Consider the following 16262-nt stretch of genomic DNA (forward strand, 5'->3'; position numbering starts at 1 on the left):
TGTCATCCAAGCTGTCAGAAAAGTAACATACATGGAAACCAAGTAAAATTCGATACATCTCCAGTACACACCTAGGAGAAAGTAATAATTCTAAAAAACACAAGATATGACAGCAATGATGTTGCATGTAAGATAAAAACACCCAATGATGTATTGTAGCTTTTCGTATCATAGCTACAAGGCCATTATATTAAGACCATCTCTTACTTATGTGTTTACAGAGTACCTGACGATTGCAATATGCTGAAATAGGCTCATCGTAAATAATATAAAACATAAACAATTTATGTAACAGTGTAGCTGGCTATTATTCATGTTAACTTGATAAATATGTTCCTGGTAGAACAGCTCATATTGGGAATCATCCTCCATGATATCCAGTCACTTTAAAGGGCCCTACACATGAGCAGTGGATCACACTGATGGGTCACATACAATATCACTGCAGTTGGTCACCCAGCTCGACCCCGCCACACACGAGTGATTTGTCAAGCAGTTTCAACCAGAACTATGAACCCCACTGTATTAAGAAGTTCTGCTATGGAAGGTAAACTTGTAAGTTCAATGACTGTTGCAGTTGATCTCGCTTTTCCCACAGATACTTGCAAAATGCAAATTAAAAGAAATGGGAATTTCAATTTATTAAACTTGTTTTGAAATGCTTTTCTTGGGAAATGTTGCTTACTTTGTAGTACAGACTTTATTAAATTTTTCACTGACACCAAATGGATTGTGTACATCTTTCCAGTGTTTAATACTGTTCTTTAGCACTTGTCAGTCTTTGGTTGCTTTTTCATTAATTGGTTTTACGTTTTAGCTGCTAGTATTTACTGTTTGTTTTGCAGTGCAGATGTTTGTATAGAAATATTGTAAATAGCAGCACTCCTGATTACCATAACCCTTGTTATAAACTGTATGAGGGAGAATCCAGACACTTGCATACAGAATAGGCTCACAGATATGTGACTGGCTCAAAGACTTCTTAAATAATAGAACCCAGTATATTGTTCTCAATGGTGGTTGTTCATTGGAGACAGGGATAACTCAGGAGTGCCCAGGGAAGAGTGATAGGACTGTTGCTATTTTCTATGTTGATAAAAGATCTGACAGACAGGGCAGGGAGCAAGCTTCGGTTGTTTGCTGATGATGCTGTGGTGTACAGGAATGTGTTGTAAATAAGTGACTGTATGTTGATACAAGACGACCGAGACAAAATTTTTAGTTGATGTGGTGAATGACAGCTGGCTCTTGATGTAGAAAAATGTAATTTAATGTGGATGAGTAGGAAAAACAAACCCTTGATGTTCAGATACGGCATTAGTAGTGTCCTGCTTGACATAGTCACACCATTTAAATATCTGGGCATAACGTTGAAAAGCGATATGAAATGGAACAAGCATGTGAGATTGTGTTAGGTAGGCAAATTGTTGGCTTCTATTTATTGGGACAATTTTGCGAAAGTGTAGTTCATCTGTAAAGGAGACTATATATAGGACACTACTGAGCCTATTCTTGAGTACTGCTTGAATGTTTGTGATCTGCACCAGGTTGGAGTAGAAGAAGATATCAAAGCAATTCAGATGTGAGCTGCTAGATTTGTTACTGCGCAAGTGTTATGGATATGCCTCAGGAGCTCAAGTGGGAATCCCTGGAGGAAACAAGGCATTCATTTTGAAGAACACTACTGAGAAAGTTTGAAAAACCAGCATTTGAAGGTGACAGCAGAACTATCCCACTGCCACCACACTCATTTCGCGTAGGGACCACGAAGGTGAGATACAAGAAATTAGGGCTTATACAGAGGCATATAGACAATTGCTTTTCCCTCGCTCTATCTGTGAATGGAACACGAAAGGAAATGACTGGTTGTGGTACAAGGTCCGCTCTAACAAACACCGTACAGTGGCTTGTTAAATATGTAAGCAGATGTCAATACAGAAGACCCAAATATAGATGCATGAAAATAATAGAAAAATGAAAGTAAGTGATAAATCACAACTATGCAATTGCAAACAGACAGTTCAAATTTACTCACCTCCTAAAACACACACACACACACACACACACACACACACACACACACACAAGATATATATGAGGGAGTGTTAGATTACATGAAGTTACAAGCTACTAAAGATACTTGAGTGTGTAATATAGATTTGCACTGAACTTTTGTGTTAAAATATCCACTTGTTATTATGGTATGTCATTGTGTTTAGAAGTTAAAAACATCAATAATATTGTTTCATAAATAATTCAAAATCATCAGGTGGTGCCCATTGTATCATGATTGTTGCTATGAACTTCCCCTAAATTCTACTTCTACAACACAAGCTTCAAAATGCTAATCACTGCAAAATCTGAGTGTTCATCTTCTGTTCTTGAAGTGCTCCATGGTCCCTGAATAACTAAAATTCTAAAGTTAAGTTCTTTCTCAACATGGGCAAAGCAAAACAATACCAAACTACACAACCATGCTTAATAACTAGACAAACAAGTTGCAACCGAGAAGCCATATTGCCATACATCACTGCTAACCAGACAGGCAACCATGTTACATGCACAAATCGTATGTGTGATTCATCAAATTGCCTGGGATTTCCGTATGATCAGTGACCAATCTCTGCAATTTTCCCCACACACATGTACTCTACGAAGTGATTGATTGTTTGTGTGGGACAAACCGTAGGGCCATAGACACAGCTATGCTGAATGAAACATGTTTGACTGTCAAGAGGGAAATGTCTAATGCTTTCAATGACTGCCGCAGTAGAATCTTATAGAAAGATGCCACAAAACCCAAAGCAATGCTGGTTGTATGTGTAAAGGATAATGCCTGTACCAAAGTTAATTGTCTAGAGACTCAAGGACAAGACAGGAATAGTGAAGCAGGAGGGTAGCAAAGCAAAAGCAGAAATTCTGAACTCCATTTTCAGATGTTACTTAGCAAAGTAGTATCCAATATATTTATCACACCACACAAACATGAATAATACAGGTATTAGTGTAAGTAGGGTTGAGAAACAGCTGAAATTGAGAAGTTTGAACCAAGCTCCATAGCCCAGTGAATCCCTGTCACATTCTGTACCTATTAGCAGGTGAGTTAGCTCTTCTTTTAACCATAATCTATCTTAGATCCCTTGAACAAATAACCATGCTTAGTAATTGGAGGAAATCAAAGGTCACACAGTCTATAAGAAGGATAGCAGGAATGCACCACAAAGCTATTGGCCAATATCTTTGACATGGATTTGTTGTAGAATCTTGGAACATATTATAAGCTCAAACATAATGAGTTACCTCAAGTAGAATGCAAGCCAGCATGAATTACAAAATTTCAATCCTAACTTGCAGTTTCCTACATGACATCCTGAAAGGAACGGATCAAGGCAGTAAGGTAGATATGGCATCTCTAGATTTCCGGAAAGCATTTGACACAGCACCACCCACACCTACACTTGTTATCAAAAGTACGATTGTATGGAACATCAAGCAAAATTTGTGACTGGACTGAAGATCTGTTAGGATACAGTATCTTATCTTGAATGTCTCATGCCTTGGAGAAGTAGAGTATATAAGGGGAATATATGAATGAATGTTATTTTTGCACTTGACTTTGACTAAAATAAAATATTTCTTTCTGAGCACGAGAACATTGATTTGTTTAGCAGAGTGTTCTGTGAACATAAAGTGAGGGAGATAAGTTGGGATAAATAAATAATGGAAGAAAAGATTTTCTGTTCCTTGTGTTTTAATCTGAGCACTGCATTCATTGCTTGATCATCATGCATTTAATAACAGTCCAAATATGTTTGTTTTCTTTTTTGTCATAGTAATATGATGTTGAGCTACATTTCTTTAAAATGGCCACTAAGTACATGACACAGATATTTACTGGGAAGTGCTTAGATTAATGACTTGATGAATCAGAACTGATCATTGGGAATGCCACGTATCTGTGGAGAGGAAGACAATTGAAAGTCCAGAGAGTAAAGAATGAATATCACTGTCTTGCTATAAATATGCAGAGGACAACATATTTAAATTATATAGTAAGGAAATGAATTTTCTGTACAGGAGCACAAAAAGTGAAACAGTTACTATGGGGAAAAAAATAAACAACAATTAAAAGTATTAAGTGTCATGTAATATTTTGTGTACTGTAGTATCTTGTGTAGACACCTTTTATTAATCTGACACGTTCCACATCATTACGAAGTGTCATATTCATGATCTACGAAACAAGTACTAATCTAATCTAAGTAATAGAAGTAGAAATAATTTCAGGTGTGCCTCAGGGAATTGTGTTGGTATCCTTGGTGTTCATGTTGTATATAATGACCTTTCTTTCTTTCTTTTTTTTTTCAACCCTGAGGTTGGTTTGCAGTAGAGTGCCATTCTTCTCTTCTGTCTGCTTTCCTCTTCATTTCCACGTATGTGTTACATCCAACGTCATTCATGATCTGTTCCATGTATGATATCCTTGGTCGCCCCCGCCGATTCCTTTCCTCAATAGCTCCTTCTTCTATTGTTCCAATGATGTTGTTGTGTTGTAGGATGTGCCATACAAGTTTGTCTCCTCTTGTTTGGATGTGCCTCACAGACATCTGGTTTCCTGTACTCTTCTAAGCACCTCTTCATTTGTTGCTTTGTCTCTCCAGCTGATCTTCATTATCCTTCTATAGCACCAATCTCCAGGGCCTCTAGCCGTCTTCTCTCCTCTCTTCCAATTGTCCAAGTTTCACATCTGTATAGGGCCACACTCCAAACCAAACCTTTCATGATATGATTCCTTATTTTCAGATTGATGTTGTTGCTGGTGAGTAAGTTCCTTCTCCGATTAAACTCAATTTTAGCCTTTTGTATTCTGCTCACAGTTTCTTTCTGGCTTCTACCATCCCCTGTGATTTTGCTTCCCAGGTAAGTAAATTCCTCTATCACTTCCAGCTCCTCTCTTCCAATTCTCATTCTCAGAGGTTCATATTCTGCTCCTGTACTGCATACCATCACTTTAGTCTTTTTCTTGTTTATTCTCATTCCATACTGATTCCATAGAATTTTTTCCATTGTTCTGAGGACTTCCTCTAGATCTTCTTTTGTCTCCGTGACTATAGCAATATAATCTGCATAACGTAGCATGTCTATCTTCTGCCCATTAATTTTGATCCCCACCTCAGTAGTTTCTCGAACTTGGTCTATAGCTTCCTGGATGTAAGCATTGAAAATAAGAGGAAAGAGAACACATCCTTGTCATACTCCTTTTCTAATATTTGCTTCTTGTTCTTGGTGACAGTTCCTAATCACTGCCACCTCATTCTTACAGAAACTGAGTATCACACAGATGTCTTTGTACTTTATTCCACTTTTCCTCAGCAGTCTGAACATCTCTTGCCAGATAATATTATCAAATGCCCTCTCCATGTCTACTAAGACAGTATAAGTTGGTTTATTTTTCTGTAATTGCTTTTCGATAACTAGTCTCAGTGCCAGAGTCGCTTCTCTTTTTTCCAATCCCCTTCTGAAATCAAACTGATCTTCACTCAGAATATCTTCCACCTTCTCTTCAATTCTCTTCAGAACTATTTTTGTGAGAATTTTTTATGCGTGTGATATTAGGCTTAGAGTTCGGTACTGTTCAAATTTTGTAGCTGCTGCCTTCTTTGGTATAGGAACAATGATACATTTCTGGAAGTCTGTTGGTATTTCTCCTGTGTTATAGATGGACCTAATAAGTTTAAGCAGCATCATTTTCATGCTGTCGCCAGCATTCTTTATTAGTTCTGCATGGATGTCATCAATACCTGTTGCTTTGTTGTCCTGTAGTTCTTTTAGAGCTCTGTCGAATTCTTCTTGCAGAATGTCATCTCCCTTGTCATGTTCATCTACTTGTTCTTCTCTTCCTATTACTTCCTCCAAAAGAGATGTTCTGGCATACAACTCCTCTATATATTCTTTCCATCTCTTCACCATGTCTTCCTCAAACAGCATTTTCCCCTTTTTATTTTCTATTGTGCCCAAGAGTGTTGTTTTACATTTGTTAAAAAGCTGATTTGCTGTTCTGTAGGCTAAATCAGTTCTTCCGTTTTGCATATTTTCTTCCACTTCCCTGCACATTTCTTCAAGAAAATTTTCTTTTGCTTTCCTAGCTTCTCTATTAACTAAATTCTGTAGTCTTCTGTATTCAGCTTTTCCTTGTTTATCAGTTGCATTTTTGTATAATCTCCTGTTTTCTATAAGATCAGTAATATCTGCTGTAATCCAATTCCTCTTGTTTTTGAGTTCAGTTCTTCCAACTATCTTTTCTGCTGCTTTATATATACCAGATTTAATTTGATCCCAGTCTTCATTTACTTCACCATGTTGAAAATTTGTAGCTAGGTTGTTTCATGAGCATAGCACTTTGCCAGTCCCTCAGTTTTCCTTTTTTCTAGTTCCCATTTAAATTTTACTGGCTTCTTCTTCAAACGTTTGAATCTCGGTGAACTTTTCATCAGAACCAGGTTATGATCACTGCCTGTGGCTGCAGATGGATAGCTCCTGCAATCTTTTATATGGTTCCTAAAACGTGCTTTCACTAGAATGTGATCAATCTGTTGTCTCCTCAGGTCTCGTGGGGCCTTCCATGAGTATCTTGTTCATTTGTGATGTTGAAAAAGTGTGTTTGCAACAACTAATTGGTGCCTCGAGCAGAACTCAATTAGTCGATCTCCTCTTTCATTTCTTCTTCCAAGTCCATATTTGCCAACAGTTCCTTCCTCCTGTTCTTCACCCACAGTCGTGTTCCAGTCCCCCATGGCAATCAGGTTTTCGTCCCCCTTAACATTTCTCATCGCATTACTTATTTCTTCATATATTTTGGCATAGGATTTGGAAGGCAATGGGAAACCACCACATTAAAGAACTACAGTTATCTCAAGCATTAGCAGTAAACCATGTCAGTATCTTCTGTAAAATTTTCTGGAGATAAAATAGTCCCCCAATCGGATCTCGGGGTGGGGACTGCAAAAGATACAGACAACGTGAAGGAAAAGAATCCCTGTTTTGAACATAGCCACTTGGAATGCAAGAACACTGCTTCAGCGTAGCAAGCCAGAAAATGTAAAACTTGAAATGGAATGGCTGGAAATCGATATCCTAGGCATATCAGAGATGAGATGGCCCCAACCATGTGATTTCTGGTCTGGAGAATACAGAGTCATTCACACCGGAACTGACGAAGATCGATCAGGAATGGGAGGAGTTCAAATAATTTTGAGGGAAAACTATGGCTCACGTATCAAGGGATATGTGCAATATAGCTCTCGAACAATACTACTCAGACTTGAAACTAAACCAAAGGACACTGTGATAGTACAAATATACATGCCAACATCCAAAGAAGAAGATGCAGTCGTGGACGAAATATACGAAGAGATAATGACCTTACAACAATATTAATAGTAACGCCAGACTTTTTTCAGGTGGTGCAGTTGTCTATAATAAAGTACTGCCTGAAAAAGCTGCACAAATGTTAATTGGGATTTTGATAATATTTCACCATAGTGCTAAGATTGACAACCTGCTTTACATATTCAGAAATGCAACATTGTGCTCTTAACAAAATGGAAAAATATGTAATATCCCATGTCTGCAACATCAATGAGTCACAGTTGGAATCAGTCAACTCATACGAGTACCTGGGTGTAACAGTTTGTAGGTTTATGAAACAGACCAATCACTTAGGCACAGTCATAAGTAAAGCAAGTGACATACTTTGGTTCACTGACAGAATACTAATGAAATGGAGTCAGTCTATAAAGGAGATTCCTTACAAAACACTTGTGTGACCTATCCCAGAATACTGCTCAAGTGTGTGAGATTCATACCAGATAGGACAAGCAGATGATATTGAATGTATACTGAGAAGGGTAGCACAGAAATCTCAAGTTTGTTTGACCCATGGGAAAGTGGCACAGAGATGCTGAAAGGACTGAACTGGCAGACATTTGAAGATAGACTAAAACTATTCTGAGAGTGCCTGCTTACAAAGTTTCAAGAACCTACATTAAGTAATGAATCTAGGAATATGTTACAACTCCTCGATGCTCACCTCTTCTAGGAATCACAAGGACAAGATTAGAATGATTACAGCAGACACAGAAGTGTTTAAACAGTCATGCTTCCCATGCTCCTTACTTCAGTGTGTTGGTCAGAAGCACTGGTAACAGGTACTATTGGCTACGAATTTCACAGTGGTTGCAGATTATGGATGTAGATGTAGTTAAACATAATTGAAGTAAACTGAGACATAATGGCTTCAAATATTAACAATGTTGCAATAATTCACTAATCTGTACTAAGTCCATCATACATCCTTTGCTTGATAGTCTGTTGTGTTACATCACACTATGATCTGATTTTGCAGAGTGCGTGTATTGCCTCTCTCTGCTTCCAATACGGGTGGCATACAATCTGAAGCTGCTGCTTGCTTCTCAGTTCTGGAAAGAATACAATTTCGATTTCACCTCAGAGGATGGCTTTAAAGAACAGGAATTAGCAAGTATGCTATGATGATAATTTTTTACTTTAATATCGTTATGGGTAGAGTAATTTGGAAATTAAGTAATCAGTACAAGAAGCATCTGTAGAAAAAGTAACATGTATCTTCACTGAATTCACTAGTTTGTAATGCATTGTTTAATTTGAGAGGTAATTGCAGGCATATACAAAAAAGGTATGTTGAGACATAATTTACTGTTTTAGATTTTTATTTTCTTTAGTCAGTTTTCAAAGTATGTATAGAAGAGTGAAACTAAACTAACTAGCATGATTAAGTGTTTGTCTGAAGTGGTACATGAGATGGAGTGATAATTTATAATGGTCACCTGTTCTAAATTTAAGATATTAATGTCCTATGAAAGTCAAATTTCTCTAATAATTTCATAGCTAAATAATGTTATGTTGTTTGGATTTTGGTTCTCCTGATAGATTTTCCTTATGTTGGTACCCCAAAAAAGAATTGTGAAACATTCTTCATGTTTGGAAGGTTTGTGGTTTTTTAATATTATTTGCTATATTTTTATTTCTTAATCTTGATACGATATTTTTGTGGTTTTTGAATTGTATAGTCAGTGGTAGTTGCATGCATCAACTTCTTTTTTTTTATATATATGTCGCAATAAAGCAATAAAGTGGACTTGACGTGTATTCAATATGGTAACACCAATATGGACAGAAAATTTAAAGCTGATAATTCAGGAGATTAAGAGCCCAGAAATGTCATCAAAACCTGAGGATTTAAGGAAAAAAATATCAGAGGAAAGCAAACCCATGGAAAAATTATTTGGAAGTCTGGTTTAAAGCAAACACAAACCAATAGTGAGAACCATAGGATGAGGGAGTGGGGAGGGGGGGGGGGGATGGGAATCATTTACTGTAGATCCCTTGAACAAAAACTATGAGCAATGATTTGAAGAAAGCACAGGTCCACAATCTACAACATGGCCCCCATGGCGTGCGAAAACCACACCTGAGATGGCTGTGTGGGCTGAAGCTCGGCCTGTCCCAGTGTCGTTCAGTTCTTCTTGGAAGCACCCAGTACAGTATGACATTTCATTTAGTATTGTGGTGTGTGGCATTTTTTGACCAGCACAAGTCTCCAGTTCTCCAGAATTGTAGTGTCTGTGCTGTTTACCTTTTGTTGTTTATTTGTGTGGTGTGAAGGATGTTCACAGGTCCAGTGGCTATTTGCACAAAAGAGGATGTCTAGTGATCTATCACCACAAGCCTTTAAAACTTAATGGGAATGACAGAAGAGAGTGAATCCTCAACATCTTTTATCCAGTCGTATAATGAAGGGGCTCTGCAAATTTGCTTTCAAAGGACTTTACAGTACCATGCAGAAAGAATCTAAAGATTTGCTTGACAATGAAAGAGCAATAAATCACTATAGACAGGTATCATTGCTCTGTACATCTAGAAGCACTTTGTGCTACATTTGCAGGCATGGAGCACATGAAGAAATTGATGGTACGAATAGTAAAACTTATGAAATCATATACATTATTCTGCTGTCGTTTGTAACATTTTTCTGTGGCATTGAATGAAGAGTAAGGAAACTTTGTGTTACTTTTTTTTGTGTCAGAAGCACCATGGATACAGGAATATAAAAAAATGAATAGCACACAGAAAAAAAATTAATTACAGGCATATGAAAATATATATACAAATATGTGTGCACAGAAACAAAATGTTATAGGCATTTGGCCCATAAGCGGGCTACGTCGACAGCATTTGGGGTTGCCAACATCAGATCCTCTAAAGTGCAGTGTGAAGGACATTCAGGGCAGGTATACATGTGCTGGGTCGTCTGCACCTCTCCACAGTCGCAGAGATTAGATGTAGTAGAATATCCCCACTTCAGAAGGTTATCTCTTGACCGTGCAGTGTTGGTGCGTAGCCTGTCTAGTGATCTCCAGACCACCCAATCCTCGTCGTAACCTGGTGCCAATTCTTCCTTTGGTTCCATCCAGTGCCCTTCTCCCGACTGCTTCCATCTCTCCACCCTAGATCCAGGTTGGTCGCTAAAATCTTCGGTTGCTCTGAGAAAACTGCGTCTAGATTTCAAGCGTTTGGTGGCTGGCTGAGTTTTGTGGATGGGGTGGCTCTCTGCCATCTCAGCCCTCGCTCTTTCACTATAGGCTGCCGCTTCTCTTCGCACTGCAGGAGGTGCAATCCCAGCAAGATGGTAGAGCTTGTCTGTTGGCGTCGGTTTCAGACATTCAGTGATGAGCCTGCAGGTCTCATTCAGAGCAATGTCGACCTGTTTAGCATGGGTAGAGTTGTACCAGACACTGCTTGCATGTTCGCCTGCTGGGAAGCAAACTGCTAGTGCTGTGGTCCTCACTACCTCTGGCTTTGCGCCCCAGGAGGAGTTCGTTATTTTCCGAAGAATATTATTTCTGCCGCTCACCTTCATTTTGGTGTTAATACAGTGCTGTGTATACATCAGAGCCCTGTCTAGGGTTACTCCTAGGTATTTGGGGTTAACGCAGTGTTCGAGGAGTGTGTCCTTCCAGAAGACACGCAGCTTACGGAATGCCTGCTTGTTACGGAGATGGAAGGTGCAAACTTGTGTTTTGCTAGGGTTCGGCTTGAGTTGATTGTCGGCGTAGTACTGACAGAGCATGTCTAGCGCATCCGTGAGCTTTGTCTCAACATCCTCAAAGGAGTCACCCTGTACGGCCATAGCACGGTCATCGGCGTAGATATAGTTTTCCGTACCAGCTGGCAGTGGTTGATCGTTGGTGTATATGTTGAAAAGTAAGGGTGCCAGTACGCTGCCCTGAGGGAGACCATTTTTCTGGGCCCGCCACCTGCTATGCATCCCTTGGAATTCCACAGAGAACCTACAGTTCTCTAACAGACTTCTAACTGTGGATGTGAATTTAAAGTCCCTGGTAATGGCATACAGCTTCTTCATTAGCAGACGTAAGTTGACGGTGTCATATGCGGCTGTCAAGTCTATAAAGGCGACACCGGTTATTTTCCGGTTCTCATAGCCGTCTTCAATCAGCTGCGTGAGGTTAATTACCTGAGATGTAGTGCTTTTCCCTGGGCGGAAACCTGCTTGTTGGGGGATTAGGTAGGGTTCTATGGCACTGGAGAGGCGATCCTGGAGTATTCTTTCAAAGATTTTAAAGATATGGCAGAGAAGTGATACGGGTCGGAAATTTCTGGGGTCATCAGCATTTTTGCCTGGTTTTAAAATGGCAATAACTTTAGCCTTCCTCCAGATTGTGGGAATCTGACCTGTTTCCATGCAATTGTTAAACAGTTTCAGTAGCCATTGTTTAACGTTGGGACCAGTGTTAAACAATGGTTACTGAAACTGTTTAACAATTTCTCAGGTAATTAACTTCACGCAGCTGATTGAAGACGGCTATGAGAACTGTAAAGTGCATTGGTTAAATCAAGGAACCTGCCAGGAATGATTTTTCTATTTAAAACCTGCTGTTGTTGAAATCACCAAGAAAAAAGTTGTGCAAAAACGAAAATTAAAACATTCAGAATGGACTGCAGACCTCATGTTTTAAGTGAACTTGATTGCACACTGCCACAGTAAAACATCGTAATGTGAAAAACACCTTTTTTCTGATTTGATGGGGATGCATGTAAAAAGAAACCAACATTGTGGAAGAGACAAATTCTGAAAAACACAGTCCAGTTCCCTACGGGTAGTGACATTAAAGAAAGTGCGAGGTTTGAAGAATTCATTGTTCCCTTGATAGAGTTACAAGGATAGTTTTCTAAATGTTTTGAAGACCCTACCAATCTTACAGCTGCTTTTGAGCCTGTTTACGATTCCAGTTGAAAGCGCCCCTGTACATGGGCTGGTGTAACTGATTGATTTGTAATGTAATTCCCGTATACAAATCCTTTTATGTTAAAACTGTCCAGGATTTCTACTTTGTCTTCATCAGGTAGAATTTCTACATCTCCATAATGAAGTTGCAAAAGTGTTACAATATTTTGATCAACATATGTATGTGAAATACCTTTTTTCAATTGTGAAATGATATGTGTCACAATTACGTGGCAACCTGTTTGCAAAGAAATGTGAAATTGTCTGCAACTCTTTGTATGCAGACAATTTAACCAGATAAAAATTGTATAATGTCTTCAGTGCACCAACAATAATTAAATAATACTGAAAAAATGTTTTGTTTGTAATCTGTGTTGTTGAGACATGTGAAATATAAAACCAAGCTGTATGCAGTGCAATTGTATTGCTATTTAAATGTGGCACATTTGCAGTTTTCCCCCTTTTCACATTCAGTCAGTGTGCTGTAGCAGTAGGACAAATGTGCAGTCATGCTGAGTGCAATGTCACTAATGATAGGACAGGGATCATGAATCGAATTCTTAACTGCCCCTGATCTACAACAAAGGCATAGCAGAAGTAATCTACAAAACAAATGTTCAGCATTCTTAAAATCCATTTGTTGTAGCATCATAAAACATATTCCAAACTCAAATGTAATGAAGTACTTCGAACAGAGTTACATCCACCATGCCAACCACCATGGAGTGCGAAAACATCAGTCATGTGAAACCCAACTTGCACTCCTTTGACACGCTCTGTGTGTGTGTGTGTGTGTGTGTGTGTGTGTGTGTGTGTGTGTGTATGTGGTCAATCTGTTGAAAAGGACATTGTCTGAAAGCCTTGCAACATTTCCTATCTTGTTTATTTGCCCATCCACCACTCAACACACTGAGAGTGATTACCTCTACTCCTTCATTTATTTGTAGTTCACCTCCGTAGTTGAGTGGTTAGCATTGATTACCTCTACTCCTTCATTTATTTGTAGTTCACCTCTGTAGTTGAGTGGTCAGCATTGCTGACTGCTTTGTGGAGGACCCATGTTCAATTCCTAGTACTGCCAGAGATTTTTCTTCTTTGGCGAGACTGGAACTGGGTGCACTCATCTTCATGATGCCAATTGAGGAGCTATCTGATTGAGTAGTAGTGGTTCCAGACCACGAAAACTGACTATGCCTGGGAGAGCAGTGTGCTGATCCCATGCCCCTCCATATTGCATCCAATGTTTCCTTTGGCAGAAGATGGCATGGCAGTCAGTTGGTACCAATAGGTGTGGCAGGACATGTGGAGCAGAGTTTACATGTTTTTTCCAGTACTTGTATTCCACACAGGACTTTCAGATAGGATTAATGTTGTCTGTATGTTATAGTGAGTAAATCAATTTAGCACTAAGCATTTGTCATGTTTCTGTATCCAGATGTTTTTGAACAACTGAGTATGGTGGATATGCAAAGGCTAGAATATATGAAGCGCTGTCCTCTTGGAACAGCTGAACGTTGCTTGATGGTAGCTCAGTTGTTTGGAGATCTTGCAGAAGTTGACTTTTGGACTGTAGCGCTTTATTATCTCCAAGTGACCAAAGTTGAGATGAAGCATGGGTAAGTCCAGTTTATGTTAGCATTGAGGCATACTCTTCCCAAAGTTAAATATGGGCTGCTGGAAAATGTATTAGCATTGATGATACCTGTTATGTGCCCTAATTTTGCATTCATGTAATGACTACACTTTTCTTTAAAACTGTAGATTTAGTTAAGTATCTCATAGTAGTGTTCATAATTGCACAGGAGCCCCAATGTGGAACTTCATCATTTTTCGTTTTGGATCCTTGTACTTTTCAAAAACAAGTATGAAATAAAGAAATTTATGATCTTATGGCATAATCAACTGCAGTAAACAAAAATTATGTTTAAGTAATTTGTTAATTGTGTAAGCAAGCCATAACTGGTGAGTCTAGCTGGCGAGTCATTTCTCACAATTTTTAAGATGTTTTCAGTAGTGGGTGTCCCACAGTTTGCAGATATTTATCAAAAAGTTGTATTGTTCCATCATCAGTTGCTATGAAATTTTTTATTATTGCTATCAGTTTTGATTGTTACTATTCATCACCAAATGCAAGGAGTTTCTCAATTCCTTTATCCATGTGGATACATATGTGATGTCCATCCCTCTTTACATAATATCAGAAACATGAACTGGACAAACGAACTTAATACGTAGAATTTAAACATTGCCCATAATATACTGGTGTGTACAACATAAGGACGAAAGTAACTTTCATATTATTTGTCAGTGCCAAGTAGCATAACTTTATGTAGCTTCCCCTGTTATCACATTTCCAAGATTACTAGTTTAGTACATGCTCAGACGTGACAATGCTGCCAAACAACACCATCAGCACAAGGCACTGTAGTGGTTGACAGTGGCTTGACAACAAGCTTAGGAAGAGAACCCTGCAAGAGAAAATGAAAACTTGCAATGTGAGTCAATCTGTGGGGTACCAGAAAGTTTGAAACTGTATAGAGATGTGTATCAGAATAGACACAACATATGGCAGGCTTGGACAGGTGACAACTTAACACATGGAAATGGCACAAGGCACAAGGGAGGCCACATTGGTTGAGCTCAGTATCAGAAGTGCGCCCCTGGCTTACAGAACACTGAATCCCTCCCCCGTGACAAGGTCAAGTATGGCTGAAAATGCCAGGATCGGGTTGCAACCTCTGGCACAGAACCAGAGGGAGTGCTGGAGAGCCAGGCAGCAGACCAGTCAGTGATGGAGATAATGCCGATGCTGTTGGCTCCACTGAGGGTCGGAGAGAAACAGAGGAGGAGGCAATGTTTGGTCCACCAGCAGTGGTGTAGGTGAGGCCACAGTCACCAGTTGGACAGGGAGAGGAGCTGAGGGGGGGGGAGGAGGAGGAGGAGGAGGACAGTGGGTGGGGGGGAGGGGGAGGGGGAGAGCAAGTCAAAGTCCATGGGATTCGAACTGTTAGGTGCAGGAGCAAGTGTCTCTAGGGCCCAGTGCCACAGGCAAAGGGAGAGTGCGAAAGGGGCCCTCCCACATTGAGGAGGAGCATACCAAGTGGGAGCCCACACCTGGAACTATGTCACAACCAACCCTACTGCCTGGCTGACATGGAAGACCATAGCAATGATGACCCAACAGGGTGTAGGCACAACTGATTTGTATGACAGATCCTGCTTCTCACAGACACCCATCACAAATAGGTGGTGACTTCTGTGAGCCACTATGACACAAGGCAGTCATCCATTCTGCCATCGGAAAGACCGAGTCCAAACGGCTATCCCGATGACAAAACATGGCAGGCCATAATGAGTCACGTCTTGCAACTCGGCTTGCAAAAAATCCAGAAGACTCTGTGGCTGGTGCCCATGCAAACATTCCACTGGACTGCACCCATTGACTGGCATCACTTCATACGTAGCCAGAAAACTCAACAGTGCATCGTCACAGGAAGATATAGGCACAGACATCTTCATTTAGGTTTTAAATAAATGTGCCCCCATCCCCCAGTTAGAAGCTGGGTGATATGGGGTTGTAATCAGATGCTGGATACTCTGTGAATGCCAAAGTCTTCAAATTCTCTTGCAACACAAATTGCAGAATGTTATCAGACACGAGGGTCCTGGGGGCTCACTTGGTGGAAAAAGTGACTGAAAATGCGTGAATAGTCGCTGTCAACAACATGGAAGACAGCTTGGCTATGTATGAGAAATTTTAATAAGGCATCATCCACCAACAACCGTGTGCTGTCCAAAAATGGATCCATGAAATTGACATCCATTCTGTTCCAAGAGTGCCCTTTTGGTGATCCTGGTTAAGAGGAAAAAGACTAGGCTCCTTCAGGTTCTTGGGTGCCAGCAGGTTGATGATGGCTTT

At 39.7% G+C, this 16262-nt stretch overlaps 1 protein-coding gene across 2 annotated transcripts in view; it reads left to right on the forward strand.

Moving 5' to 3' along the window:
- LOC124713568 (WD repeat-containing protein 11-like) overlaps positions 1 to 16262 on the forward strand; it is a 202574-nt gene that overhangs the window by 159988 nt on the left and 26324 nt on the right. Inside the window, exons 18-19 of one of the 2 annotated variants that reach the window (XM_047242956.1) lie at positions 8405 to 8539; positions 13779 to 13959. In XM_047242956.1, the coding sequence (XP_047098912.1) occupies positions 8405 to 8539; positions 13779 to 13959 (316 nt within the window). The remainder of the gene's footprint in view (positions 1 to 8404; positions 8540 to 13778; positions 13960 to 16262) is intronic. The other variant, XM_047242957.1, reaches the window with a different exon arrangement.

Source organism: Schistocerca piceifrons, chromosome 1 (genome assembly GCF_021461385.2).
Source record: "Schistocerca piceifrons isolate TAMUIC-IGC-003096 chromosome 1, iqSchPice1.1, whole genome shotgun sequence".
In the NCBI taxonomy this organism is placed as follows: domain Eukaryota; kingdom Metazoa; phylum Arthropoda; class Insecta; order Orthoptera; family Acrididae; genus Schistocerca; species Schistocerca piceifrons.